Source organism: Vicugna pacos, chromosome 18, assembly GCF_048564905.1.
Source record: "Vicugna pacos chromosome 18, VicPac4, whole genome shotgun sequence".
Classification (NCBI taxonomy): Eukaryota; Metazoa; Chordata; class Mammalia; order Artiodactyla; family Camelidae; genus Vicugna; species Vicugna pacos.
The window spans coordinates 32,943,987-32,971,927 of record NC_133004.1 but is presented as its reverse complement, the minus strand read 5'-3'; the positions used below and the strand labels follow the sequence as shown (position 1 = coordinate 32,971,927).

Sequence of the window (27,941 nt, the reverse complement as noted above, 5' to 3'; positions counted from 1 at the left end):
CCAAGAGGATCTCAAAGGAAACCAAGTCCAAAATAGTGATGCTCCTGCCTTTATTATCAAGGCTTTCAGAGCCAGGACAGACAGGACAGAGGAGATTGCAACAGGGATCTAGAAGGTCCCTTCTCTCCCGGCCACAGTGCCAAGAGGCTTCCTCTAGCCAGGGTCAGAAGTCTGAATCCCTGCCTTTTGGAAAACCTGTCCCCTACCCCACCTCCCTCACTCAAGTGTCCCCAAAGTCTTAGGCCCAGCCAGACCTCAGGGCTGAGCCAGCAGCTGTGACAATGTCCAGTCCTCAGACAGCAATCTTGGTGCCCCAGAAGCACTGCCCATGTGGGGCAGGGCCTCCTGAGCATCCTTCCTGATTTTAAGTCCAGGTCCTTGGAGCTCACGGGGGTGGGACTGGTCCTCGGGATTACGGAGAACATGACATCACCAACAAGGCTAACCCTCCCTTCCCCACAGGTTGGACGATGCATTAGGAAGATGTGAGCCTGGGACCTCCTAGGAGGGAGAGGGGAGCCGCGTAGCACAGTGAGGCTCCCAGGGCAGGTGAGCAGCCAGGGGCTGGAGGTGCCAGGGTCACTTCTTCTTGGCACGGTCTGCTGCGTCCAGGGCAGCCATGTTGCGGGCGGCTGTGATCAGGTGGATGACACTGATGAGGGACTTGAGCAAGGCGATAGGGGCGGTGATCCAGAGGCCCATTCGGAAAAGACCCACTGAGCCAACTGTGGGAAGGGAGCAAAGGCGGGCGATACAGAGAAAGCAGGATGCAAACTCAGGGACAGGCCCAAGAGTCTGCAGCCTTCATCTTTCTGGGCAGGCCAGTCCTCCTCCCATCCTCCTGCCCTGCACCTCATCTCCTACCTAAAGGTCCCTCGGAGAAATTGAACAGGTAGAGGAGGCAGTAGAAGAGCTCATTGCCAGCACACAGGATAAACAGAGCAGGCTGCACAAACAGCAAAAACGTTGCTTAAACAAGAGGGTGGGGCAGTTTCCTCCCCAACAAACTTAGGGTCAGGAACTGTACTGGGGAAACAGGGGTGCAGGGGGTTGTGGTGAGGCTGGGATGGTTGGGGGGATCTGGGAATCAGGTAATCTGCCCCTCTTCCCCCTCCCTTTTGGCCCAGATCCGCAGGCAGCACTCACCAGTGAGGTTAGGCATAAACAGGAAGATATTTCTGCCTGGCATCGCTGCAGGCCCTGGACCCTATCTGACGGTGCTACAACCTCCGCCCAGGATAAGGTCTACACTCCTTGTCTCAGCCTACAGCCTTTTGAGAGCTGGTTCTGCAGACCGCTCTGGCTTCTCCTTCCTTCCCTCCCTCTTTCCCTCTCCCCTCAAGCCAAAGAATTCTTCCTCTCTGCGTGCACCTGGGTCTCAGGTTATCTTGCTGCCTGGAGCAATTCACACAGGCCCTTCCTGCAGATCCTACCCCAGATCTAGGGCTCAGCCAGACCTTGCCATAAGCTGAGTAAATAGGGAGGGGCAGGAAATGCTTACTTTGGAGGTGTAGTAGATGCGAAGCACTGGATTTCCAGACAGGTCAATCATCTTGTGACTTTCACTGCCTTGGACCACAGAACTTGGGGAGAAAGTAGGGGGAATCTATAAGTGTTAATTACCATAAATACCCATCTAATTCTCTTATCAACCCCACAAGGTAGGGCCTGGGATTGCCTCTGCTGAACAGAGGAGAGAATGGGGCACAGCTGAGGATCACCAGCTTGCCGGCAGTCACACAGATTACTTAGATGGGGGAAGAATGAGGATTCTAATGCCCTACGCCCCTTCCCGGGGGGTGTTATCTATTTGAAATCCTCAAATATCCAGTCAGAAGAGTTTTCAGGATTGCTTAAACCACTGGTAAAACAGAATGAATGAAGCTGATTTAGAGATTTTCCCAGGGTCCTTCAACAAAGCAGAGCTAAACAGGAGATCTCCCCCAAAGCCTGAAGACATTCCTCCCCAGAAAGTTTCACTCCTCCCCACCGCAATGTCTTCAACTGCTCAGCACCCCTGGAATCGCAGACCTGTGGAGGTGCAGCCAGTGGCTGGCCACATCCAAGCTCATGCTGAGCTGGAAGAGAAGGGTGGCGCGAGGGTACAGCAGGGCCAGGTTGACCAGCAGACACATTGTGGAGCAGCGGTCTGTCAGCATGTCCAGCATGGCCCCAAACCGGGTTCCTGAAAAATGGGGACTATTAGGTGGAAAGGGGCTGAAGAGGGTAGTGGATCTACGACAGTGAGCATATTTGATGTATCACTTGATGCAGAGCCTAAGAGTGAAAATGTCCACCATCCATTGCCCGGGGAGGAAAACAGGCTCCTATTGCTGGGGTGCGAAGGTCAAAGGGCAAGGGTCACCACACCATGTAACAAGGCAGCATGGGAGTGTGGAGAGAACAGTGTAGGAGGGAGTGAGAAATCTAGCTCTACAACTCATCAGTCCCAGAACCAAGGATCCAAGGATCCAGGTCTCAAGACACAGAGACTTGAAGTCTTGGAGGCAGGGCTGAAGAACAGATGAAAAAATTAGTCAACCCTCCAGAAGCCGTCCACCTTCCCTCTCCATCCTCCCTCTAAACATGCCTTCTGGAATCCTTATGGCTTGTGCCTGGCACACAGTAGATGCCCAGTAAACATTGTTGAATGGATTTTTATTCAGAGAGGCCTCCAGCACTTCCACGCCCAGTCTTGCTATCCCTCACCCCTCACTATCTCTGAGTTCACCTCAACAGCGAACTTAAATCCCTTCTGCTACAAAACCAGGCCATTCTGTTCTGCTTCAGAGATAGGAATGACAGAGCCCTCAGATTCCCGAGTACTCGCCCACCCAGAGGTCCTGAGGAGGCAGGAAAAGGGGCCAGAGGGTTGTTGGACCCCAAGGCTGGCTGGAAAGAGGTGTCTGTCACCTTGATTAAGGACTCGAGCAGCGTATCCATCGAAAGCGTCCAGAAGTCCGCTGAGCAGGTAGAAGGAGGAGGCCGTGAGGGGGCAGCAGGGCATGAAGTAGAAAGAAATTATGGCGAAGACAATCCGGGCATAACCTTGGGATCGGACAAGGGGAGACAGGGCAGATCAGGGAGCCTGCCCAAGCAAGGGCCCTAGCCATCCCGTTCGGGCCGGAGCCGCGGATACACTCACCGATGAGGTTAGGCACAAACAGGAAGATATTTTCGCCTGGCATCGCGGAGGCCTACTGGGTGCCCTGGGCCCTATATGGAGGTGCCAGCTCTGTCCTAGCCCCGCCAGACAGTTTACCCTCCGGCCCGGCGCATCGGCCTCGCCCACTGCGCGCAGGTCCCTGCTGCCCTAGCCGGGCCCCAGATGTTAAAGCTCACTGCCGGCCGGAGCATGGGCCGGCCCAGCTGGGCGCTGGGCGCTGGGCGCTGGGCGCAGGGGGCGCGCACACCCCGCCCTTTCTACGGGCAGACCTTCGCCTCCGTCAGCCCCGCACGCGCTCCCACCTCCAGCTGCAGCCCTTGCTGTTCCAGCTGTACTTGTCTTCCGGAAACCTACTCTTCTGCGTTCGCTCTTGCAAAATTGGAGGAAGGAGGAGGCTTAAAAAACCGCTGCTGCCCCTTTAAGACCTGCTCGCTTCCTTTTCCTTTTCTTTCCTCCTCCCCTTTCCATCGGCTCGTACCAAAGCACAGAGGGAGGAGAGGGGGCAAAGAACAATCAACGTCGAGGAAAGGAAGGAACTGAAAGGGAGAGGTCAAAAAAGGAGGCCTAGATAAATGTTTGTACTTTCCTTTCTGCGTAGGGTGTGACTTTCTGGGTACAAAAGAGAAAAGATTCCGCACTCCTGAGTCATTGCACCTCCGAGAGGCAATGTTACTTGGTACAGTCCACATTTTTCTTCCCCGCCCAGTCTCTCAGTCCTTATCTGCTCCCGCAGGTTTCAGGCAACGAGTTGACGGCTAGAGAGGCTGGACAGCGGCCTGGGGCGGGGTTGCTTCTTGCGTACCCCTAGTGGTAGGAGGATTAGGTCCCAGGCTCCACCCTACATAATCTTCCCCAATTTCTCAAGCCACTGGCTCTGAGGTCACTGCCCCCAAGGAGGGACCTAGAGGGGGTGGAGGAGAGGTTAGAAGAGCGAATGTGATAAGCTGGTAAAATGCCCCCCACCCCACCCTTGATTCTAGAATCCCTAATCTCCTGGCAACGGAGCTGGGGAACCTCCGCAGACGCCAAGGTTTTTATAGCAACGGGTAGCCGCGCGCCGCCCCAGGTTCCCCTCTCTCCAACCTTCCTCCCCAGCTCCCATATCCCTGTCCCCACGGCCCATAAAAGGGCTCCTTAGACCTGCCTGTCTCCCCTCCTGCCGAGTAGCCCAAGATTTCGACCCATCTGCCAGGTCGGGGAATGCAAGTGGGCTGCCTTGTCTGGGGAAGGGCCTTGGGTGGAAAGAAGAAAAGAGAGGCCTCCCCTGGGCGAGGGTGGGGAGGAGAGTGTTATGGAGTCCGAGTCCCGCCCCCAGAAAGATTTAAGGCAACGTTTTTTGTTTTTTTTTTTAATTAAATTTCCGGAGAGAGAACTGACACAGTTCTCTAAGGCCTCAGGGAATGGTAGTGGGTTGGGTTTGGGGAAAGTGGTCTGGTTTCTCAGCCTAACACAGGCTCCAACTGTTCCCAGGGGGATGGCATCCAGTCCTACTAGGAATGAGAAGAAAAAGGGCAGCCGGCAGTCCCAGGCAGCAACCTCTGCAACCTCATTGGGCGGAGGTCCGGTGAGCACTGGAGAGGAATTCTTGAGCTGGGGGTGAAATGAGCTGGGGAGCGCCTTGTCTGAGGGCACTGGGACCTCCAGCCTTGAAACTCTAGCCTCAACCTTGAGCCCAGAGCCCCCAGCACTAGGCCCTAAGGTCCTCAAAGACTTCCTCCCCCTTCCCCACCTTCCAGGGCCTTCTAGGCCAAATCTCAAGGCCCAGCTCTCCAATACCAGACTCCTTAGATCCAGAGCCCCCAGCCAGGGAGCCTCTAGACCCAGGACTCCCATGTAGGAACACCCAGGCTGAGCCCCTCTGATTTCCCTTTCCCATAAGGTTTTGCATTCTGAGGAATTCCTGACCCGGATCAGCACGGAACTCACCGACGAGGCCTTGTTTATGGCTGCCTTCCACATGAACCCTGTGCCCATGGAGGAAAAACAGACACAAGACCGAGGGACTCAGATATCCAAACACGGTGACCCCTACTCCAGGACCACTGTGTCCAGGGACCCTCCTGTACCCCTAGTTCCAGTCCCTGACACCTTCCCAACCACGTGGATTCCTCTCCAGGAATCCATTCTCATCCCTCACAACCCACAGCCAGTTCTGGGACTGCCCAGTGCCCCCTGCCCACTAACCCAGTACCCACCCCTCACTGCTGGCCAGCAATCACCTTAGCCCCTTCCTCCCTAGCCACATTTCTTTCTGGCTATGGGGATAGTAATTTCTCTGTCTGGGGCCTCTACTTCCAGTGTTCTTCACAAAGACCCGAGGCACTGACACCTGGTGAGTGAGGCTTCAAGGGAGAGGCTCTTTGTCCTGGGAGAAAAATAAGGAGGCTGTAGGGGAGAGAGTGAGGGTTTGACAACATCCCAGCAGGGCAGAGGTATTTTTAAACCACGTAAACCTATTCTGTTCTGCTCTGACCCTTGAATTGAGATTCCTCAGTCCTCTCCTTTCCTTCCGCCATCTCTAGCTCTGACAGAAACTGTACCCGTACCAAGGCACACCTCCTACCATCCCCTCGTGAGAAGGTACGTACTGGGTCCATGCATGACAAGACAATTCAGAATTAACCACACATTTAGAGTTCACATGATATGCCAGTCCCTGTTTTAGGAATTTGGGACCCAGATGAGTGATACAGTCACTGTCCTTGAAGAGTTCAGAGTTTAGTGTTGGACCAGTCAAGTAGGTGGCCAATTACAATAAATATGGATAAGTGCCCATAATAGAAATTGAAACAGTGAGAAGGGCACTTATCCCAGCCTTAGTTGGGATAGGAAGGAAAGAAGTCATGGAGCTTCCTGGAGGAGGGGACACCTAAATAAAGAAATTTCCAGGAAAAAACAGGGTTGTAAGTGTATCCAAGTGGTAGAGCTTGCATGAGCAAAGGTGCAGAGGTGAGTCTCAGGAGCATGAGTGTGGGTGTATGTGTGTGTTCTTAGGACAGGAAAGAGGCTGAGACCAGAAGCACTTTAACTGCTGGACTGTGCAGGCAAGGTAGCCAGGGACTAATCAAGAGCCCTTACGTCTGCCTTATTAAGATCCATAGATGTTTTCCTATAGGTGAGGTGTCATTGAAGAGTTTTGAGCAAGGGAGGTTGGAATTTTAGATCAGTCACTCTGGGAGTCAGTGGGGAGACTGAAGTGGAAAGGGGATAGACCAGAGGCAGGGAGGCCAAATAGGAATTGGAGACTAAGCTCGAGATGATTAGGTCCTGAATTGTCAGAGTAAAAGAGATGAGAGGAGGGGCAGATATGAGAAATACAGGCCAGGAAGACTGAGTTTGGTAATTGATTAGAAATGGTGAGGATGAAAAAGAAGGAATCAGATGACACATAGGTTTCTGACTTGGGTAACCTAAGTCTGATGCTATCATGCTTCTGTTTAGACTCTACAATAGTTCTTCATTTCAGAGTCAAAGCCAAAGTTCTTCAGCGGGTCACAAGGCCCTTCATGTACTTTCTCCTCCCCAGCCCCATTGTTGCTCTGACCTCATTGCCTATGACTGCTCCCCTTTCCCTGCTTTCATTCACACCAGCCTTCTTATTCTTCCTGGAGCATGGCAGGCACGCTCCCGCCTTCGGACAGATTGTGTTTGAGGTGCCCCTAGGAATTCTAGGTGGAAATACCCTGTAGACAGTTGGAAATACAGCTTCAGAACTCACTGGCAAGGTCTGGGCCAGTGATAGAGTTCTGATCTAGGAGGGAGTTGGCAGTTGAAGAGTGTGTGGTTGCCCTGGGGGGTTGTGCAGAGTGAGAAAGAAGAGGGTACTGAGGCTGGAACCCTAGAGAACCTCTCCATGTAAGGGGTTGGCAGACAAGAAGAGAGGGGTTCATGAAGAAAGCAGAGAAGGAATTGACAGCAAATGTTTATTGAGTGTCTGTTATGAATGGGGAATGATGGGTAGATTTGTGGATGAATAAATTGATGGAAGGGGAATAGTGGGTGGATGGATGGATGGGGAATGGGGGATGGGTAAATAGATGGGTGGGGGATAGGGGTTGGCTAGACAGGTGAAGAAGGTAAGGATAAAAAGATATGAGCCTTGCATCTAAAGGGTCCAAATGACTTGCTGTTTTCTAGGGAGCTCTGCCTAGCAGCTTGACATCTGGAGGATGAACCCAACGCTCTTTGGTGCTGCTCTTGGCCTCTCGTGCCCTCCCCCATTGTGTCCCTCTAGAACATGCATCAGATCTCTTTCAAAATTCATTCAATTGTTCGGTTTTGGGGGGACTCCTAGTCATGAGCAACATCACCCCTGAAGCCTCCGAAGTGTTCTGGAACCATCAAACACCTCTCCACGCTCAACTGGCAGTGACACCACCAGAAATCAAAAGCTTTAATAAAGACAGAGATCTTTCCCTGCTCCCAACCTGGGCAGTGCTCTCTTGTGGCTTCTCTGGAGTGATGTGGGAAGAGTGTCCTCTCCACTTTTGCCAGATCTTATTGGAACAGCATATTCCATATTATGGAAATGGCTTTAATTCAGGCAGTTTTCAACCTATTATCTGTCAACCTGTTGGCAGAGATGAGTCCATGGATCTAGATCCAGCATCTAGCCAAACTCCAGCACCTTCTGTGGCATCTGAGAGGGTCCACCTTTGCTTCTCAGGAGCCACTCTGCCACCAGAGTCAGTGTTGAGGTCTCCTCTCCATACTTTGGAGCCTCCTGGCTCTGGGAATATATTATGCCCATTACTAGCCAGAGGGCAGTGTAGTAGGCTTGGTGGAGTTTGCATTTAAATCCCAGTCTGACTATATTCAATACCTTGTAATAGCCTATAATGAAAAAGAATATGAAAAGGAATATATATATATATGTATAGCTGAATCACTATGCTGTACCGGAAATTAAAACATTATGAACCAACTATATGTCAATTTAAAAAAAGGAAATATGAAAGTTAAACATATCATAAATTTTAGGAAAATGCAAATTAAGTGACAGGACAATCAAATACTTTTGTCTGATGCTACCAACTGTTCGTGAGGTCGTGAAGCAGGCAAAACTCTTAACACACTGTTGCTGGGAATTTAAATTGGTACATATATTTTTTAAAAAAATTACAGTTTGCTTGTCACATTCTTTATTAGGTAAAGAAATTCCTTTTAATTACTAATTTGCTTTTTTAAGCATGAATTAATGTGGAACTTTATCGAATGCTTTTTATTAACCATCTAATTAGATGATAATGACATCTTTCTCAAAGAGGTGTTGTGAGTATTAAAAGAGTTAACAGGAAAGAAAAAAATTCCAGTCTGGCCACTTAATTGGAGCCTCCTAAGGAAGTCAGTTCACACTGCTGAGCCTCCATTTCCTTATCTGAAAAATGGGAATAATTGTCCCTGTCTTATAGGGGCCTTGTGTGGGTTGAAAACATAACGCACGTTAAGTGCTCATCACAATGCCTGGCACAGAATAAATGCCTCTAAACTTAGGCTGTTATCAAGGTCAGTTTCCTCAGGTGCTCCTAAAATTCAGCCCCATTTTGAGTATTTCAGTATCCTTTTGAGTGTCCTAAAAATGTTTCCTTGTATTTAATTATAAAATTTTAATTAAGTAAAATTCAATTGATTTGGAGAAAGACTTTAAGACAAACAGGCTGTAAATTCCTTACAATGTTCAGAAGTAGATAAAGTAGAAAAGAACACCCACAGGCTACAAAGCAAGCTCCTTGTTTATGAGATGCTGCAAATCTGCCTAATGCTTGGTAGACATGTAACAGATTATATGCTTAAAATGCCAAAATGATTGGGGGGAGAAAGAATGGTGCACTTGGATGGGTACAAGAATTCCCAGGAGGGGGTTGAATTTTAGGTCAACTGGTCATGAAACAAATCGAGAGCTGTTTTCCAGCTGCCAAACGAGGAGGGAGGAGAGGCAGCTACTGACAGCTCTCTCCCAGCTAGAAGAGCCTGGAAACAGCAAGCCCTGTGGAGAGACAGCTGAGGCCAGGAGGGGGCCCAGCTGGTCGTCCAGAGGCTGAGCCTAAAGCCAGGCTTTTTGACCCCAGGCCTGTTCCCTTGACTTTGCCCTGTCTGCAGTCTTAGATATCCAACTTTTCCCCAAATTGCTCCCTTTCCCCAGTCCTCACTCCAGGGAGGCCACCATCACTGTCTCCAGTGCTCTGTGACCCACCTTCCCACACCCCACCAGCCCAGTTCCAAATGGTGATTTTCTGTTTATTGCTCAAAAACAAAAATCCAGAAGCAAAGATGGGGAGACTGAGGGTTGGGGAGATGGCAGGAAGAGGGGAGGGCCTTGTCCCAGCTCTCCCCCCTTTATCCCTCTTCTTCTGACCCACCAAGGGTTAGAGGTTAGGCCCAGGGCCAGAGCATCTGGGAAGGGCAGAACCTTCATGGCCAAGGGAGCAGCAGAGTTCTTGGGCAGTCTTGGTGGGGTGCCCTGGGCAGGAGGGGCCCCAGGAGTTGCAGCAGGGGCTGAGTTCCCCTCCCAGGGTTCAAAAGCGGGTAGAGTTGGGTAGTAGGGGGAGGCCCCTTGTTTGGCAACTGAGAAGAGGAGGCTTTGGGCACAGGATGCTGGTTTATTTACTGTAGGGTCATCAAAGCCCCCTTGTGGGACCAGGAGACTATTTACACAGCAGGGAGGAAGGGAGCAAGAGACCATGTCCTGTACTCCTCCCTGCCCAGAATGAGGAGAGGAGGGGCATCCTGGGTCCTGCAGCCTTAGTCTTGGGTTCAGATGGAAACTTCATACTCTCGTGTATCCTAGAGACAGAGAGATGGGATCAGTTGCTGGAGTGGGATGCGGGTAGAGGAGGCAGCAAAATGGGAGGAGGCATCCACCAGGAAGGGGAAAGACCACTGGGAGTTTGGAGGCCATGGGGTGGGGATGGGACTGAATCGGGCCAATGGATGTGTTTGGTTCATCCTACAGTACCTTAAAATAACATAAAAATCTGGATTTCTGGATTGAATTGAACAATTAGAAGATCTGGCAATTGGGCCTTAGTTTCCACCATGGACTGGATAGGGTACAGGTTTTCCAATTAGTCACCGTCCTCACCACTCCCTACTGGCCCACCTGACTTGCTTTGTTCACTGACGTAGCCTTTGCAGGCAGCTGAGATTGCGATGCCCAAGATAGATATTACAGAGACCTTGAGAGAAGGTTATGGAGTCCCAGGGGAGCTGAGGGATGTGGTACTCCAGGGGGAGGGGGAGGGCTCACCCCAGCTTCATACAGTGGATTGCTGAAGTCTGACTCCACCGTGATGGGGCTGTAGGAATGGGAGCCCGAGAAGCCGAAGAGGGATTTTCCTTGTAGCCTGGGAAAGGGAGGAGATAGAGGGCCTTATCGAGAGGTGAGCCCCTAACCCCCCCTCACCCAGGCTTCTGTGCCAGGCAGGCGGGACGTCTGCCCTGGCCAGCAGCTCTCTGAGTCGGGTACTTACTTGGTGTAGTATATGTAAACGCCACTGCCAAGGACGATGACCAAGCCTAGGGGCAGCAGAATGGCCAAGGCGAGGTTCCCACCCTCCAGCTGCCGTGACGGGTCGGTGGTCTGGGTCACTGGAGGGAGGAGGGAGAAGCCAGTAAGCTGGGGCTGGGCCCAGCCCTGGGCTCTCCCAGCCTCCTGCCCTGGGCCCTGAACCCTGGACCTCACCCCACCGGGGGCCTGGCCTCCTGCCCCCGGCCTCTGCCTTGCCCTCCCAACTCGACCAGGCCTGGGTCTCCACCTGTGCCCTCACTGACCTTCCAGTTTTCGGTTGTCCAGGAGCTCCTCATAGGCCACTGCAGGGAGAGGAGGAGGAGGGGACGGGGTCTGAGCCAGGGAGGGAAGGAGGCTGGGTAGAGGGCCGGGAGCCCAGTGGGGCTGGGCTGGACAGCCTGGTTTCTCTGCCCTCTGCTCAACCTACACTTGATCCTTCCCTTGGTGGGGGTGGGGGAGTAGTAGAGCAGGGCCTTCGTTCTTCTTCTCCAGACCCCTAAAATTCAGGGTTCCTGGGCAGCCTAAACCAACCAGGTCTGTACAATGTGTCAAAAGTGGGGAAACTGAGATCTAGGCAGAGGGCAAGGGACTGTCAAAGCAAAGCCCTCTCTATTGCTTCTCTTGGGATAATTCCATGACCTTGAACTTCCCCAGGGCTTTTGCATGTACCTGTGAGGATGAGAGCCCACAGGGGGTGAATGGGGAGCTCAGCAGGGTTACCACTGGTCTCGAATTTGCTACCTGACTTTCCCAGCCCTGTCACATCCCAGACACTGCTGTACCCCCTCCAGCCCGGTCTGCCCAGGCACCTTTGCAGAGTGGAGGCTGGCTGGTCCACTGTGAGGGGTGGCCGGGCACACAGGTGATGGTGACCTCACCGATGAGCTCAAAGCCCTCATAGCAGAAGAAGCGCAGAGACTCGCCCGCCTGGTAGTGATGCTTATACAGTGTCTGATAGCCATTCTCTGGCACCCCGGGGTTCAGGCACGGCTCGTACTTCACTGCAGGGAAGATGTCAGTCATGGGCCAGCTGCACTGCTGAGCTGGCCACCCAGCCACCCGCCCCAGGGTGTCTCCAGACTCACAGGCACACTTGGGGACCCGGTCGCTCCACTTGGGTGTGCCTGTGTCCCGGCTGTAGCAGGTGAGTACGGCTGCCCCCTCCAGGCTGTACCCTGGCAGACAGCGGTACTGAACGTGGGAGCCAACAGGGAAGCCAGCATCTGAGGTGGTACGGTGCCCGTTGGTGATCTCACCAGGGTCAGCACAAGTCATGACTGTTGGCAAGAGGGCAAGGTCAGGGGGAGCTCATGCCTTAAAAGATCTCCCAGAAGCCTAGAGCTGGGAGAGCCCTGAGCCACAGACCATCTCCTCTGAGTAAACCCCCTCACCTCCCACTACATCCTCAGAATGAAGAGAGCGGGAGTTGGAAAAACTTAAACTTCAAAGCATTTTATATTTCAGGCTTCTTCCAGAAATCAGTGATTGGGGCAACCCAGGCCCCCATCCTAGGGTGAAATTTGAAATATTTAACCACTCTACCAGAGCATACTAGCTAAATCCCAGCAGGGTCAGCCCTGCATGGCAAATCATCGGCAGAAGAGCAGCTGTCCTGTTTAGAGGGGCCCAGCCCTCCTGCTCCCCACATTCTCGTCATTCCCAGCCCATTCTGCTCACTTAAATTGCCTGCCTGGCTCCTGTAGGTGTTTGTTTACAGCCTCACTGTGGATGAGCCCCAGTCATGGCCATTTCTTGTATCTAGACCTGTGCAAGTCACCCTGCTAAATGTTCTACAAACACGGTATCATAAACCCTGATGATCCCAAGAGGTCAATGTCACTGACATCTCCTTTGGGGCTCAGGGTTCAGGGCAGTCAAATAACTGGCCCATGGTCAGTCAGCCAGGGAGTGGCAGATCTGGAAATGGTAGAGTCATAGCCATGGAGCTCTGGGCTGAGATTAGAGACTTGGGTCTCATCTCAGCTTAAGGCTCAGTGTGCTGCCTTGGGCAGGTTCCCTCCTGAGTCTTGGGCAGCCAGGCCAGTCCTATCCCCTGTGGGCCTCACTTCCATCCCTTCCTGTCCCTGCTCCTGTCCTGTCTTGGTTCCAGATTGAACATCCTGTGAATCCTGCCAGGGATGGGGAGCTGTGTCAACTAGAAAGATTTTCTTGAGTCCAGTCCAAATCTGGCTTCCTGAAATTTATCCTCATTGGTCCCATTATTGCTCCTAGGGGCCAGGTGAGAGACATACAATCCCATATCCTTGTGGCAGGCTTCCCAAAATTTGGAGAAAGTGACAAGATGCCACCCCTTTCTGCTCTTCTAAAATATAAACACTCCTCTCTCCTTTCTTTTCTTTTCTTTCTTTCTTTCTTTAAAAAAATTTTAAAGGTAGGTACTAGGGTTAGGACCCAGGATCTCATGCATGCTTCTTACGTGCTCTCCCACTGAACTATTACCATTCCCCCCATCCCAGCTCTTTTAAATGTCACCTCTTCTCTGAAATCTCCTGCCCTATCCCCAGGACAATTAACCCATCCCTCTTCCCACAGCCTTTCTTCATATTTACAGAAACTGCTATTTACTCCCTGTTTACTGGCACCAGGCACTAAGGTGAAAAACTTTTTATTTGCTTTTCACAACCCCCTATTCCTACTTCACAGATGAAGAAGCCAAAGACTCAGAGATGTTAGGTACCTTGCCTGAAGTCACCCAGCGGTTACCACTCTAATATCTGAGTTGTTTAAATAGCTGTCCTCCTCCCAGACTGTGAACTCCGACAGGGCAGGGAGGTTCCCCAACCCCTCCGCATAACCCCAGCCCCAACTCAGCATGGAACTTCAGTGATTGCATTAAAATAAACCAAGTTCTCTGACAAGCCTAGGCCCCAGCAAAGTGACTCCCCGTAATGCCAAGGGTTGGGGGCTGAGAGACTGAAGGTCGGCCTAGAACAGAAAAAGCAGAACCGAGAGATGATGGGCCGGGCTTGGGGGATGGACCCGAAAGGGTGGAACTCAGAGGGGACAGGCGGGGCCAGGAGACAATGGGGGCGGGGCCACGAAAAGGTGAGGGGGCAACCAGAGAAACCAGGGTCAGGTCCCAGAACAGAGCAAGAGAGATGCAGCCCGGGTAAGATGAGAGTGGGGCCCAAAGGGGCAGTTTCGGGGCGCTGAGGAGCAGAGGAGTGGAACCTGATAGGTATAGGGTCGGGGCCTGAGGAAAATCTAGGCAGGACCCAGAGCGAAGGGATGGATTCGGGACTGGACAGGGGTTGGGGCAAGAACGGACGAAGGCGGGGTGCAGAGGTGATGGGCGGGGCCCAGAAAAGCAGTGAAACCCAGCAGGGCAGGGGCGGAGCCTTGAGAGGACGGGGTGGGGCCATGAGAACACGGGGCGGGGCCCAGGCTCACTCTTTTGGCAGGCGGGCGGCGCTGCGCTCCAGGACAGGTCCCACTGGCAGGTGAGAATGTCGGAGCCGAGCAGCTCGTAGCCAGGCTCGCACTGGTAAGTTAGTACCGTGCCCCTGATCAGGTCCCCGTGGGAAGCCGTCCTCCAGCCCCATTCCGGAGGCGGAAGCTCGGGGCACGTGTCGTTCCTGGGGACCTCTGAAGGGAGATACAGAGAGTTGGGAGACTGCCCTGCGACTCAGGACACCCTTCCAGCCTCAGGGGCCTTTCTGGCCTGCCTGACCCCTGCCTCTTTCGGGACCCTGGGCCTCGGTACCTTTGAAGTGCAGCACGAAACCCTGGCCAAGGCCCGGGTTTGGGGGTCCGGGCGGTGCCTGGAACTGCAGCGTGAGGTCGGGCCCAGAGGAGAGCAGGCGGCGGCGCGGTTGAGGTCCCCGCAGCTGGGCCAGGACTCGGGCGCTGGGACCGTCCCCATCGAATAGTGTCAGCATATCCCCTTCGCGCACATTCAAGCTTCAGAGAGTGGGACCAGATATGGGCGCTGGGTTACTACCGGCCCTTCTCATCAGGTTCTGCCTAATCCCAAACTCAGTTCACTAGTAACCCTGCCTACTCTCCATTCCTGCCTCACATTCCCCTATCCCAGGCCTCAGATTTGATCAATTATGGACTTCTCTTCTATGCCAGTTGCTCCAGATTCCATTTGTTCTGTGGCTTCTCCCGGTTTCTGCTTCCCAAACCCCAACCCTACTCATTACCAATGCCTCCCACTCTCCAGTCCCTCTTCCATCAGCAGGTGATGCACAGCCAGGCTCTGCTCCAGCTGTGACCAATCACAGACCAAGCTCATTACCACCCTGCCCGAATCTAGGCCACGCCTGAGTACCTGCTTTTTGAACCAAGCCCACTTCTGGTCCTATCCAGTCATGTGACCACTTCATACCGAATTGGCTCACTGGATTTCCCCACAACACACACTCATCTTGTGCGCTGCTGCTGACACAAGAACTTGGGCCTGAGTCCCTGGAAATTGCCCAGGGGCAGCCTCAGAAACAGCCAAAGAGTGAGACTCCAGGCCAGAGCCCCTTTTTCACAATGGCGCATGAGGAAGGCTGCATTACCCCCATTTACTTGTTCTAAGTTGCTTGATCAATAAGTGATTTGTACCCAGGTCTACCTGTTGTCCCACACCCTCATCCAGAATCCTTAGCCATCTCTTTCATCCAACTATATGTTCACCAAATCCTGTGTAGATGTTCCAGCCAACCAGGCTCAGAATGCAGCCCGATGCATTGTTATAACACAATTGGCTGAGCCCCCACCCATGGCACCTTCTGCAATACCCAAACGTACATCTCAACTTGGAGCAAGATGCGCTTCTCTTCCTGGACGTGCAGACCCCACACGCAATCTTGGCCTGGGCTATAGCTCTGGGGCCAGTCTGGAGAGAGGACCACACCAGCCGGCTCTGACAGCTCCCCTCCACACATGGCTAGGGTAGAAACAGTGTCAGATTCAGGACCCAGGTGGGCCTGCAGTCTCCATGTCACCACAGTCCCCACCACTCCCAACAGTGTGCACTAGTCCCCCTCCAGGGTTTCCTATTATCTATTACCCACCTGATTCTTGTCATGCCTAGTTCATTCCCCATCCCCACTCTTAACTAAACCTGCCCACTCTTCAGCCTAGGCATCAGCACTTATGACTTAGCCCAACTCTAGTTCTAGCTCTTGAAGACATTTGGGTTGTGACCTTCGAATTTGCTAACAAGCCCGCCAACTACTTAGCCAAGAAAACTGAGCCTCTGAGAGGGACAGGGATTGACTCAAGGCCTGGGTTTACTAGGTTCTCCTTCCTGAATCCTTCCTAGGATCCTCAGCTCAGGGGGTAGTCTGTGGACTGAAGGACCTCCCGGGGAGGTGGAGGGCTCACCCTTGCAGGCCGGCTCTGTGTCGTTCCAGTGCGGTTCTGTGGGATCCACACATTCGATGGCATTGGGGGGGCCAGGAGGCTCCAGTGCATATCCTGGGAGGCATGAGAAGGTGGCCAGCGCCCCTGGGCGGTACTCAGGGTCCGTAGTGGTGACATTGCCATGCGCCAGGAAAGGGGCAAAGCAGCGATCTTCCTCAAAAGCTAGAGAGGAGTCCATCACAGGAATTAAGCATTAGGACAGGCCTCAAGGGATCTCAGACTAGGGAAGGTGTCTGAATTCAAGTGTTGTTTGGCCCCCCAGTGGGCTATTTAAAATTGAATGCCCTTGGGTTTTGCTTACACTCTCCAGTTTCCCCAAAACCCTGAGACTCCCCATTCACGTATTTATGTTAGCTCCCCAGCTTCTGGACAGAAAACCCCAGACCAGTCAAATCCCAGCCACTATTCTACAGATGAAGATACTGAGGCCCACAGACAAACAGCCACTTGCCCCATGTCATGCAGTAGGGCAGTGGCAGAGCCAGGTCTCAAGCCCATATTGCTTGATTCGCAGCCAGAGACACTTAGCTCTAGAAACAGCAAAGGACTTGGGAGAAGGGGTGCCTTTGGAGACCTGGCTTCTGGAGGTGTGTTCACTCCTCAGAAATAACACTTGGATTCTGATCATCCATGATTATCCATACTATGGCTAAAATCCAAAACTAAGGCTAACACAAAAGCTACTCAGTCTGACTTTGGACTAAGTCAGCAGAAATAAACACTTGTGGAGGATTTTAGTTTTTGCCCATCTGATTATATCTTAGCCACAAAACATCTGTGAGGTAAGACTCAGATGCCTCTGATACAGATAGAGTCTGAAGCCCATGGAGCAGAAGTGCCCTCAAGCCTCAGAATTCTCTTTGCACTCTCAGAATCCAACTGGCAATTTATTTTTCAGATCCACTCATTTATTTGACTGTTACTTAATCTGATAAGGTGTCATGTCCAAATCCTTTGCATCCATCAGGGCCAAGTGCCAATTCCATTTCTCCCTTGATTCATCCCAGAAACCAGCCCCTCCCATCTCTGAGCAGTTCATGCTCTTTGTCTCTTTCCTGCTACTCTTTGCACAAATTCTTGATTCCAGCCACAGTGAAACTCTGTTTCCCAAACATATCAAGTTTTTCTCTACCTCTTTATTGTTGCTCACACTGTTCCTTTCATCTAAGATGCTCATTCCCAATCTTCCTCTTTTAAAATTCTCTCTATCCTGCAAGGTCTAGCTCAAATGCCTCCTCCATGATCACTGACCTCCTTGTTTCTACCTGTCCAGCATCCAGTTCCCCTCTGTCTGCCAAAAGCACTATTTTCATTTTGGGACACATGCTCTCCCCTCTTGCAGTCCATGAGGCTCAGCTGGGGCCAACTAGGGATGGCCACATGATGTGGATCTACCAATCATAACACCACCTCCCCCTAACTACAGTGAGTGACTCAGGCATAGACACATGACCTAAGCCAGGGCAATAAAAGCCTTTCCTGGCATTTTTGCAGAAGCTCTTAGAAAAGTGCTATGCTTCCTCTCTTTCTAGTGGGGCTACTGAAGTTGGTGAGATATAAATCTGGAACTGTTAGGTATACAACAGACCTGAGAATAAAGCCAACAGGGAGGAAAGGACGGAGAGATTAAAGTAACTGATCTCTTGGCTTTGTATATGGATCCAGCCAACCATGAAGCTTAAGCAGGAAAGGCCACTCCAGGGAATTAGAAGGGGTCCAGATGAAGGGATTCTTATAGTTTTGGAGTGGGAAGACAAGTCAGTTTTCAGGAATCCAAACACAGAGATGAGCAGAGATGGAGTATGCACTTGTGAACATGCCTGGGCATCAGGAAGACGGGAAGGTACAGGGGTTGGGGCCACGATTACCTTCAAATTGGAGTTACCTTCAAATCGGAGGCTTAGCAGCAGGGGATTGGCAGGTGTCTCTGAAAGCAGCTCCACATAGAGGGACTGGGCGTCACTGATGAGACCCCGCTCTGGGACATCATCCATGTCCGAGTCATAGATCACTGGGGATAGGGGACTGCCCCCTGAGCGCACCATCAGCCTGGGATGCACAGAGGTGGCCAGGAGCTCAGCTTCCCCTCAGAAGCTGCCTCACTTCTTGTCTGCTCCCCTAACTTAATTTCATAGGTATTATTTTCAAACATCAACTATATGCCACATATTCTTCTCAACCTTTACATGTTTTATCTTGTTTAATGCTCACAAGAATCCTTGAGTCAGGTACCATTATTATCCCTCATTTTATAGAGGAGAAAACTGAGGCACAGAAAGTAAGTAACCTATCAAACATATAGCAACTGGTGGCAGAGGTGGAATACCAGTTTGTTAGATAAAGAATGAGAATAATGATGAGGATGGCAAACAAATTTGTAGTGTTTACTATGTGCTAGGCACCATTTCAAGCATCTCAAGCATTTACATATCTTAATGCATTTGTCTGCACAGAAACCTTGAGAGGGAGGTACTGTTATCTCCATTTTATAGACGACAAATCTGAGACACAGAGAGGTGAAGTGATTTGTCTAGTTTGCACAGCTATACTGCCTAAGAAAGGGGAAGGACTAACCCGTATTTGACACAGATCCCAACTGGGATCCACCCCAGGTCTGTCCGACTCCCCACTGCAGCCTCCCTATTTCCCTGAGGTGGGGACCTCTGACCCAAGGCCCAGACCCTCACCGGTCATTGTCCTCATCCAGTGAGACCCTCTCGAAGTGCAGATGCAGCCGGCGTCCCTCAGCTGCTTCAATGACCCAGCGGCAGGTAAGGTTGGGCCCTGCAGCTCCCCCAGGCTCAGGGGACACGATGCGGCCAAGTGTAGCATTGTGGATGGTGCCACCACAGGATGCTGTGGGCAGAGGGGGGCAGGTTAAGGTGACTTGTCTTTCTCCCACCTTCAGAGCTGTTGTGCCCACACCTTTGCCTGGGATCTGGCCTCAGGGTGGCCTCTGCCCTACAGGCTCACCCCAGGACGTTCTCCAGGCCTCTACTCAGGTAAGGAACCAGCCCTGGAATAGAAAAACCCCAGGATGGACGCTCCCCAGAACGGAGATTCCATCAAAATGAAGACTTCCCCACAGATGTTGACATCCTGGGATAGGGAGTTATGGGGGAGTTCCCCAAAACTGAAGCTCTCAGATAGAAAATCTTCAAGATGGGATCCCAGAATGAAGACTCTCCAGGATCGAGAACCTCCAGATGTGGAGCCCAAGAATAGTTTCCTCTAGGATGAAGAGTCTCTGCAAGAAGGGGCCTCCAGAATGGTGACTCCCCAGATGGAAACCCTCCAGGTGGAACATCCTCAGATGGAGATCCCAAGGATGGAGACCCTCAGGATAAAGAGCTCCAGAAGGAGACCCCAGGATAGGGACTCTTCAGGCTAGAAACCCCTTCAAGATGGGTGCTCCCCAAAGATAGAGATCGCCAACTCAGGACCCTCTAATGGGGCAACCAGGACAGAAGCCCCAACCTATTGTGGCAGGAGACTCACCCATGCAGCTGGGGGGTTCACTGCTCCAGGCTGGCCGGGTGCCATTGAGGCAGATGAGGGTCTCCTCACCCTGCAGCTGGTAGCCCGAATCACAGTGGAAGGTGGCAGTGCCTCCAGGGTGAAGATCTGTCACACTCACATCCCCGTGAGCTGGCCGGGGAGGGAAGCCACAGCTTAAGAGGTAGGCTGGATCAGGCAGAGAAGGAGAAGGAGGACTCACTTTCCAATGCCATGGTCCCCCAGCACTTCCTCCCCTCTCCCCAGGTCCTCCCGGGGCAGAAACTGACTTCATACTGGAGTCCTTACATGGACACATTGTCTCATGAAGAGGTAATTTCAACGTCCCTTATCTCCCCTAAACTTTGTGCTCTACCCACTTTGGCCCCCATTTTGTAGATGAGATACCTGAAACTCAAAGAAGTTGTGGACCCTAACACTCATTTGCTGTGTGACCTCAGGCAAATCAGTTGACCACTCTGAACCCCATCCAGCTCTAATAATAATAAAAAGGACTTGCAAAGCTTGTTTAGCTTTCAAACTGAGTTAATGTAGTGCTTTTGAGGTAGTCAGAGAAAGGCTGTGACACATTTTCCAGATATGGAAATTGAGGCTCCAAGTTTTTAAGTGCCTCATGTCATTTTCTCCCCTCTCTACACATGGAGTTTCTTCCACTGAGGTGCACTGTGGTATTATACCCTCAGCTTTCATCCAGAGAAGCCACATGAATCTCCTTTGGGAACTTTGACTATTTTGTCATTAAAGACCTTAATACTCAGTGCCCCTTAAATGAATCCCCCAGTGAAAAGGAAGTACTAAGGAAAGCTTTGCTTCCCTTAAGGAACTGGCTTATCTCCTCTCTCTCTCTCTCTCTCCCTTTGCACTGGCTGCTAAGAAGCACAGAACTGATTGAGGCTTTTCCCTAGCAAAAATGGCTTGTCTATCCTCATTTTATTTTTTCAACTTCAATAAGCATTACTTGGTGCCAATTTTTTCTTACTTATTCTATTTAATTTTATTGCTTGCATTCTTTTTTGAAAGCCTCTATGTGTCTGTTTAAGACTGGGAAGAGCTCATTAAGAAGGGCTTCCTGGAGAAAGTGCACTAAAGCTGGATCTTGTAGGAGGGGCAGGTTCTGGTTAGCAGAGGACTTGGGAGGGACCAGCTTGCCTGGACCTTTTGCTTTTTGTGACTCTCCAGTCCTGAGTGATTCTGTAAGAGACCTGGTCTCTCTCTACTTCAAAATTCAACAAGCATTTCCTTGGCTAGGTTCTAGGGTCAGGGATGAAAAAGACCCAGGCCTTGCCTTCAGGAGTCCATGGTCTACTAAGATAGATATAAAAACAACCTTTTAGAACACAGTGATTTGAATAAATATTAGCCTCTGTAATGGCTCTCCATGACCAATAGAATCGTTTGAATGCTTTAAAATGACATTCAAGCCCCTTCCATAGCTGGGTTCAGTCCAGCCCGCCTAGCTTCAGTTCTCAGCACCCACGACCCATATATCCTACACATTATAATTTTGTGACTCCTTACAGTTCCACTTCCATATTTTTTTCATACAATATTCCCTACCTGCAAGGCCCTCTTCTCACTTTTTCTTATCTTTGAAGGAGTAACTTAATTACCACCTCCTCCAGGAAGTCTTCCTGACCCCTCCCCTTTCCCATAGAGTTAGTTTTCTTCTTGCCTATACACAATCTGCATGCATAAATTTATCATCACATTAGTAATTGTCTATTGCCATTATGAGGCTGAACCAAGCCTTATTTATTTTGTCTCCTAAAAGGCTAGCCTAGTTGATCAATTGATTACAGCTAAGAAGCAGTGTGAAACAGTCAAAAAGCACAAGATTTGGAGACGGGACTAAGTTCCAGTTCTAGCTTCATGACTTATTAGCTGTATGACCTTGAGTAGGTGACTTCACCTCTAGGGCCTTTCACCTGTAAATGGCAATAATAATTCCTATCATTGAGGACTGGCCTTAAAGAGAAGAAACACGCAAAGCACCTGAAACATAGAAAAGTACTCAGAAGACATTAATCACCCGCCCCTCAGCTTCAATTAATGAATGACTGGGAGTCAGGGACTAGGGGATCTGACTTCTGACTTTGCAGTGAATTTGCAGGTGGCAGAGCAATCCATATAAGCTTTGAGTCTTTGTCTTCCTCTCAGAGATGGAGTTGACAATGGCTACCCCGAGGGTTACTGTGAGAAGGAAATGAAACGACGGTTGGTGAAAACGTTTTGTCAATGGGAATGTTTGCTGGACTTGGGGTGAGGGGTAATGGAGACTTTGGACTTCCAGAGAAGCTAATGAGGCCACTCTGGACCAGAGGGCCCAGCTAGTGCAGATTGGGAAGGGCTTAAACACAGCCTCGGTCCCCAAGGTGCCTGGAGAAGCCACAAAGCAGAGAAGACCGAGGCAGGTAAAGAAGGCCAATTTATGCAATAGCCCTCCTTCCCCAAATGTTCCACTTAACCTAAAGAGTCCTATTTTCAATGCCCTAGGGAAGTGGCTGCTTAAAGGAGCCAGCGGGGAGCCATTTTGTAATATCTGAAGTCCTGCCCTTGGCCCTGGGCCCTCAAGGCATACCCTTGCTCCTCAACAACCGAGCCCTGACCACCAACTAATGTCTCCCAGCTCACTGGCCTCTCCACGAATAGGCTTGCTGTTGGGCGCCACCATCTTGCACAACTGACCCCTGGGGCAGGTCCGGAGCAGAGGCTTCAGGAGAGGCTGAAGAGGGTGTGAGGAAGGGTTATAAGGTGGTATGTGTCCTGGATAAGGTCACAAGGGATCTGGGGTCAGCAGAGCTCGCAAGGAGGCAGGAAGTCCATGAGGTGATGTGAAGGGGACACTGGCCCAACACACAGTTCCCTCTCTGTCTCCAAAGAGCAAAGGAAGGGGTTTGGAGACAGCAGCAGTGTCTGGAATGGCTGTGGGCTGGGCCCCTTGCCTCATGAACACATGTTTGCTAGACCATACACTTGTACGTGGAAAGGTTTCCATACACACATACAAACATGGATGTATACGTGTGTGGGGGCTGTTCGTAGGTGGGTGCTCATGAATGCAAGCCTTTGCAGATGCAGCCCCCCTTTTCTGCCCCCGGAAGTCATCTGGATCTAAGTCACAAATCTGAGGCCGTCACTGTCTTGCTTAAAACATTTCAAAATGTCTCCTCCTTCCCTGCAGGATAAAGTACTCTGAACTCCTCACTGAAGCTGACAAGGTCTTTTGTGATCCAAATCCAACTGACCTCGTAGACTCTTAGCCTGCTTCCCTACCACTTTCCATTCTTTTCTTATAATAGGAATGACTGATATTTTGTACCAGACTCTATTTTAAGCACTTGACATGTATGAATTAATTTGCTCTTCCTAATAATACCATAAGGTAAGTATTATTATCTCCATTTTTCAGATGAGACAGTGAGGCATAGAAAGTTTTAGTAACTGACCCCAGGTCACACAGCTAGGACAATTCTATCTACCAAGCTGAATTACCTCCACTCCTCAAGGTGGAGGGTCATGTTTTTTTCTCCTCTCTGGAGTGTGTTTTTCCATCCATCTAGATATCTGCCTTCCTCTTTCTCTCCCTCCCACCCTTCCCCTAGCTAGCTCATCTTAGGTGTCAGCTTAGTCATCACCTCCTCTGAAGAGGTGGCCTTAGGAGAAATTTAGGTCCCTTTGACACAAGGTTTTGGTTTTTCTTTTTTAATGGCGGTACCGAGGATTGAACCCAGGACCTTGTGCACGCTAAGCCTGTGCTCTACCACTGAGCTATACCCACCCTTCCTGACGTCCCATTGACATATGGTCTCTCATTGAATTATAATCATCCTGATTACTTGTCCATCTAGATTCTGAGTTCCTTGAAGTCATATTTACATCTGGCCTGTTCATTCCTCTCCCCAAGGATAACACAGGGCTGCTATGAGGTGGGCACCTGATAAATATTTGTTGAGTGAATGGATGAATTGTCACTTGGATGTGTGCACACCTACACTGATCTGTGAGTGTGTGAGATATATGTGTATAGATCTGCTCTGTGGATTCTGCTCCCCAGGGTCCTAGTCAGGAGGAAAACACTCTAACATCACCCCGTCCTTAGAAGGCTCCTGAAGAAGTCCCCTGTGCCCAGTGTGGTCCCTGCCCTTCCACCAGCACCCCAAACTCCTCACCCTGATAGTGGATCCTGAAGCCACCACCCCTTGGGACCCTTGGGCTCTGGAAATGGAGGAGCAGCCGATTGGTTGGACTCCGAAGGACCTGTCCTTCTCCCAGCATGGAGGAGTTAGCCAGGAGTCGGGGGGCCAAGCCTGGGGATCCCCCACCAGCCAGCACCAGGAGTTCCTCCTCTCGAGACAGGTTCAGCGTCTGCACCTACAGAAGACAGACCCCGACCCACCAGGGCAAGTCAGCCAGGATGGGTAGCTCCCTAAGCCCCCAACCCCTTGCTTTCCTTTTTCCTGTATGTGGCTGCCCAAACACAACAGTGACATGGGCCATCTTGCAGAACTCTAGGAGAGACTGTGACAGCCTCAGAAAATAGGCCATCTCTGAGTCAGAAAATAAGTTCTCTGGCTCCTGGACAAAACCCATACACACCCCTCAGCCTGGAGGAAAGGGCTGGGAGGTTTCACAGTCATATGCTTAAGTTCAGTTACCTGGATCTCAATGCCATATCCAGGGTAGACATGGATGCTGTATGTGCAGTCCAGGAGCCCCAAGGTGCGGCTGGCGGTGCTCCCTAAATCTGGAGACTCCACATGCCCTTCACCTTCGGAGATGTTGTTATTACACAGAACTAAAGAGATATAAGTGGCTGAGGTTGAGGGAATCTCTATGTTCTTACCCTCCTAGACAAGAAACTCTAGGGGTCCTCATCTATCTTTTCCCCATCACCCCTCACCATCTTCATCCAATACTCACTCTCCACCTGTGCCCAGAACTCCCTTCCCCAACTGTAATAATAGATAAAACACACAGAACGGTGCTGGTACATAGTGAGGATATACAAACGTTAGCTTTTGTTGTTATTAAGCAGAAGCCCCTCTCCCATCTAGACCCCTTCTTCCACACGTTCCCAGAAGCCTCTCCCCATCTCCCCCTCATCCTCTCCCACATCTCTTTTCAATCGCCTCACCTGGGCTGGTCACCGTTGTCGTGACAGTTGTCGTGGTGATGATGGTGGTCGTGGTCTCCTCCTCTCCTCCCTCAGGCCCGAGGGGCGGACCTGGGGAGGCGGGACCGGGAAGGGGCGGGGCCGTAGTTCCTGGGGGCGGGGTCAGCAACTCTGGTGCGGTGGGGCCTGCTCCCCTGCTCCCCTTAGGGGTTACGGCTGTTGTCAGAGGCCCTGTGCCTGGCTCAGTGGCCCGTGGCAGGGAGGGTGCTGCAAGAGTCTGGCCGGCTGGAGGGGTGGCTAGTGTGGGGTCTGGATCAGATCCTGAGACAGTGCAAGGGAAATCAGGGAACAGGAGCAAATTGGTGGGCCTTGGGTAAGGAGCAGGGCTGAGGGAAACTGGGAGTCCCCCCACTGAACCCAAAAGACCTCCCCTCAAGGGGCAGTCTCCCCACCTCTCCCTTCCCCCCATCTAAACTTCCCATCTCCTCCCACACGCTTCCACAGCCTGACCTCCCCGCTGTTCCCGTTCCCTTCCCCTCTCTGCCTCTGTGTCCAGGACCTTCCGCTCTAACAGTCTCCTTGAGCCTCTCTCTCCGTCTTCCCATTCAGATCTGGCTCCTTCTCCTGGTTACCCCTTCCTCTGTCCTCTGTCTTTTTCTTTTGCACTCTCCAGAACTCTTGATCTCTGTTTAATATTCTCACTCTCTGATTTTATGATTCTAGATCTACTAGTCACTGCATTTCTCTCTTACTGTGTCTCTCTTCTACTGTATCTCTGATTCTGGTTCTCCGAGTTTCCATCTGTCTTTCTCTCTGATTGTTTTTCAGTCTGGCTCTGTCTGCTAATCATTATATCTTAATTTCTCTGGTTCTCTGACTGTCTATTCCCAGTTTTGATTCTCTCTAGCCATCTCTCTGTTTCCCCCGGAATTTCACTGGCTTGGCATCCCCATATCCCTGAGTTAATGTCCCTCCCTCTGCCTCTCTGTTGCTCCTGCCACTCTGGGGGCCTCACCCGGCAGGTAGCCCATCTCTGGGCCTTTCCTCAGCAGGGCCCCATGGAGCAGCTCCGCCAAGGCCTCAGAGGCTGCTGTGGGGGTCTCACTTTCAGGCTCTGGCAGTGCCTCTTCCTCCTTCAGGGGCAGACCTAGGAGATGAAGTTGTGTGAGCTCTTCCACTGCCCCTTCTCGACACTCCTTCCTTCTCCAGAAAGATCTTTTCTGAAGCTCTTACTCCCTCCTCAGTGAGCTGGACCTGCAGGAGCTCAGAGGGTCCCGGCTGGGCTGAGAGTCAAGATTGGAGGAGGGGCTCCCAGATGCCCATCACACTCCTACCCCTTCCTCTCTTTTCCCCCAGGCTGTGTGGGCCTTCAGTGAGCACGTTGGCTCTGACCAACCTTGGACAGCGCCCGCAGGGCGGAGAAGATACAGGGTGCTTTCTTCATATTCACTTCAGTGGTGCTCTCCCCTCAGCCCTCGGGCTCTGCAGAGGGTCTGGCAGCACCTGCCAACCCTTGCTTCCGCAGTGCCTAGCTTTCTCTCTGGGTTTCAGTCTCTGCAGTGTGGTTCTCCCTCTCTCTCTCTCTCACTCACTCTCACTCTCTCTTTCTCTCTCCCTCCCTCCCTCTCCTCTGCAGTCTCTGCCCTCTTCCCTGGAGTCTGGCTAGGAGGTCAGAGTGGGGGAATGAGTATCTGGTCTCTGAGCACTGCCTCTGTTCATCTGTCTTTGTCCATATGTCCAAGAACATTTGTTTGTGCAGTGCCTGGCATCTCTCCCAGAACCTCCATCTCCCACCCAGGTACCCTGTCTGCTTCTGCTGCCACCGCAGACACCCTCCCCCCAACTTCCCCAGCCCTTCTTCCTGGATTTAACCCCTGAGACACTGCTAAAAGCTCCCCTCATTCATTTCCCCACCTCCTCAATATAGGGGGTTAGGGGCTTCAAGCACAAGCTGGAAAACCCTGGCTTTCCTCTTCGCGTCAGCTGTGCTCCTCCCCTCCCCCAGGAGCTCGGAAGGCACAGGATGCTCGGAGAAAGGAAGGTAGAGACCCTGCTGGGGACCTTCCCGGAGGCCCACCCCCACACATCCATGTCCTTACCCTGAATCCAGGGACAGCTCAGCAGAATTAGGAACAGCAGCTTGGGAGGCGGCGGATGCTGGGCCCTGGGAGTCCCCATGGCGACTCACACCGATTTCTCTCCTCTGCGCCTCTCCTAAATAATCTAGCTGTCACCTTTCCTCCGTCTGCTTTTATCTTTCCTTCTAATTTTTTTTTCCTGCTAGCAGTTAGCAAGGAAGACAATTTCTCTGCCCTTTGGGATGGAGGGGCAGAACTGGGCTGGGTGTTGCCTGGAGCCCACTCCTCTTTGCCCAGTCTCCTCTGTCCTCTGCTCTCTGGTCTGTGGGAGAGGGGGCGCGGCTCCAGCTGCAGGGGGTGGGGCCGAGAAGGGCGAAGGAGCCAGGTCGCCTGGGTTACCCTCTTGCTCGGGTGCCTGGGTCCACCGGGCTGGCTGGATTCTAAGGTGGGGAGGAGACGGGAGAAGCAAAACAGCTTCCGGGGACCTAGGGTGGGGTCGCAGATAGGGAGGGCTCCTACTGTGCTCTAGTGGGTCTTGGAGGGGAGGGGAGAGGGTTGCAGAACCTGGAGAGCCGAGGCTCGGGCACTGGAGCTGCGGGAGGGAGAAGCTGAGAAAGGTGTCGAGCCCACGTCAGATCCTGGGGACGGGCGAAGGGAGGGGCCTGGGATTTATTTAGGGGCGGTGGGGGGAGGGAGGAGGAGGAAGTGCAGATGGAGGAAGGAGGGACCACATGAGCCAGGGTCGTAATCCTCATTCCCGTGGCCCCTAGGGGAGGCAAAGGAAACACTGGTCCCAGTAGTAATTATGCCCCCTCTCCGAGACATTCCAACACATTTGGAATCTGAATCTTCTCTTCCCAGGGTGCCGAGGAGCAGCATAGCTGGGTTCGTGCCTGCTCAGCCCCCTAAGAAGCCCTCAGCTCACTTCCAGACCCTCCGTGGGACTTCCCTTTCACAGAAGCTCATGTGGAATGGGCTTTCCCCCTCTCCAGAAGAATGGCAAGTTTCTACGATTATGGGAAGTCTAAGAGATGACGGGCTGGGATCTGGGGAGGCTATACCCCTCCTCTGACGTACAATATGACCCCGGCCAGCTGCCTGGCGGCTTCAACTTTGATTTTTTCCTCCTGGCTTTATCTCACAAGGCCTTTGGAGCGCCCTTTCAGCACCACCAGAGCGGAC

At 51.8% G+C, this 27,941-nt stretch overlaps 3 protein-coding genes across 7 annotated transcripts; 1 reads left to right on the top strand and 2 right to left on the bottom strand.

Moving 5' to 3' along the window:
- Positions 1-33: 33 nt before the first annotated feature.
- CDIPT (CDP-diacylglycerol--inositol 3-phosphatidyltransferase) lies at positions 34-3,624 on the bottom strand. Of its 2 annotated transcripts, none has more exons than XM_072942916.1 (6): positions 3,469-3,624; positions 2,914-3,048; positions 2,032-2,185; positions 1,502-1,583; positions 865-946; positions 34-725 (listed from the first exon to the last, which is right to left on the bottom strand). In XM_072942916.1, exons 2-6 carry the CDS (start codon positions 3,005-3,007, stop codon positions 580-582), a joined length of 558 nt encoding a protein of 185 aa, XP_072799017.1. In that variant the 5' UTR covers positions 3,008-3,048; positions 3,469-3,624; the 3' UTR covers positions 34-579. The 2 variants fall into 2 exon arrangements, with proteins under 2 accessions (XP_072799017.1, XP_006201344.1); XM_006201282.4 differs by having other exon boundaries at positions 3,146-3,613.
- A 554-nt stretch (positions 3,625-4,178) lies between these two features.
- On the top strand, positions 4,179-7,592 carry LOC140687103 (putative protein T-ENOL). Of its 2 annotated transcripts, none has more exons than XM_072942918.1 (6): positions 4,179-4,358; positions 4,637-4,725; positions 5,046-5,187; positions 5,465-5,498; positions 5,689-5,746; positions 7,304-7,592. In XM_072942918.1, the coding sequence occupies exons 2-6, from the start codon at positions 4,663-4,665 to the stop codon at positions 7,337-7,339; spliced, it is 333 nt and encodes a 110-aa protein (XP_072799019.1). In that variant the 5' UTR covers positions 4,179-4,358; positions 4,637-4,662; the 3' UTR covers positions 7,340-7,592. The 2 variants fall into 2 exon arrangements, with proteins under 2 accessions (XP_072799019.1, XP_072799018.1); XM_072942917.1 differs by having other exon boundaries at positions 4,182-4,358; positions 4,637-4,730.
- Positions 7,593-9,385: 1,793 nt separating this feature from the next.
- On the bottom strand, positions 9,386-27,932 carry SEZ6L2 (seizure related 6 homolog like 2). 3 transcript variants are annotated; one of them, XM_015236876.3, is made up of 18 exons: positions 26,781-27,932; positions 25,697-25,828; positions 24,703-25,002; positions 24,224-24,363; positions 23,738-23,939; positions 19,551-19,736; positions 18,740-18,908; positions 17,938-18,101; positions 16,014-16,214; positions 15,435-15,573; positions 14,398-14,594; positions 14,085-14,279; positions 11,759-11,950; positions 11,483-11,674; positions 10,937-10,975; positions 10,636-10,753; positions 10,413-10,534; positions 9,386-9,949 (listed from the first exon to the last, which is right to left on the bottom strand). In XM_015236876.3, the coding sequence occupies exons 1-17, from the start codon at positions 26,857-26,859 to the stop codon at positions 10,420-10,422; spliced, it is 2,760 nt and encodes a 919-aa protein (XP_015092362.1). In that variant the 5' UTR covers positions 26,860-27,932; the 3' UTR covers positions 9,386-9,949; positions 10,413-10,419. The 3 variants fall into 3 exon arrangements, with proteins under 3 accessions (XP_015092362.1, XP_006201338.1, XP_006201339.1); XM_006201276.4 differs by having other exon boundaries at positions 10,413-10,509; XM_006201277.4 differs by lacking the exon at positions 10,937-10,975 and having other exon boundaries at positions 10,413-10,509.
- Positions 27,933-27,941: the final 9 nt, after the last annotated feature.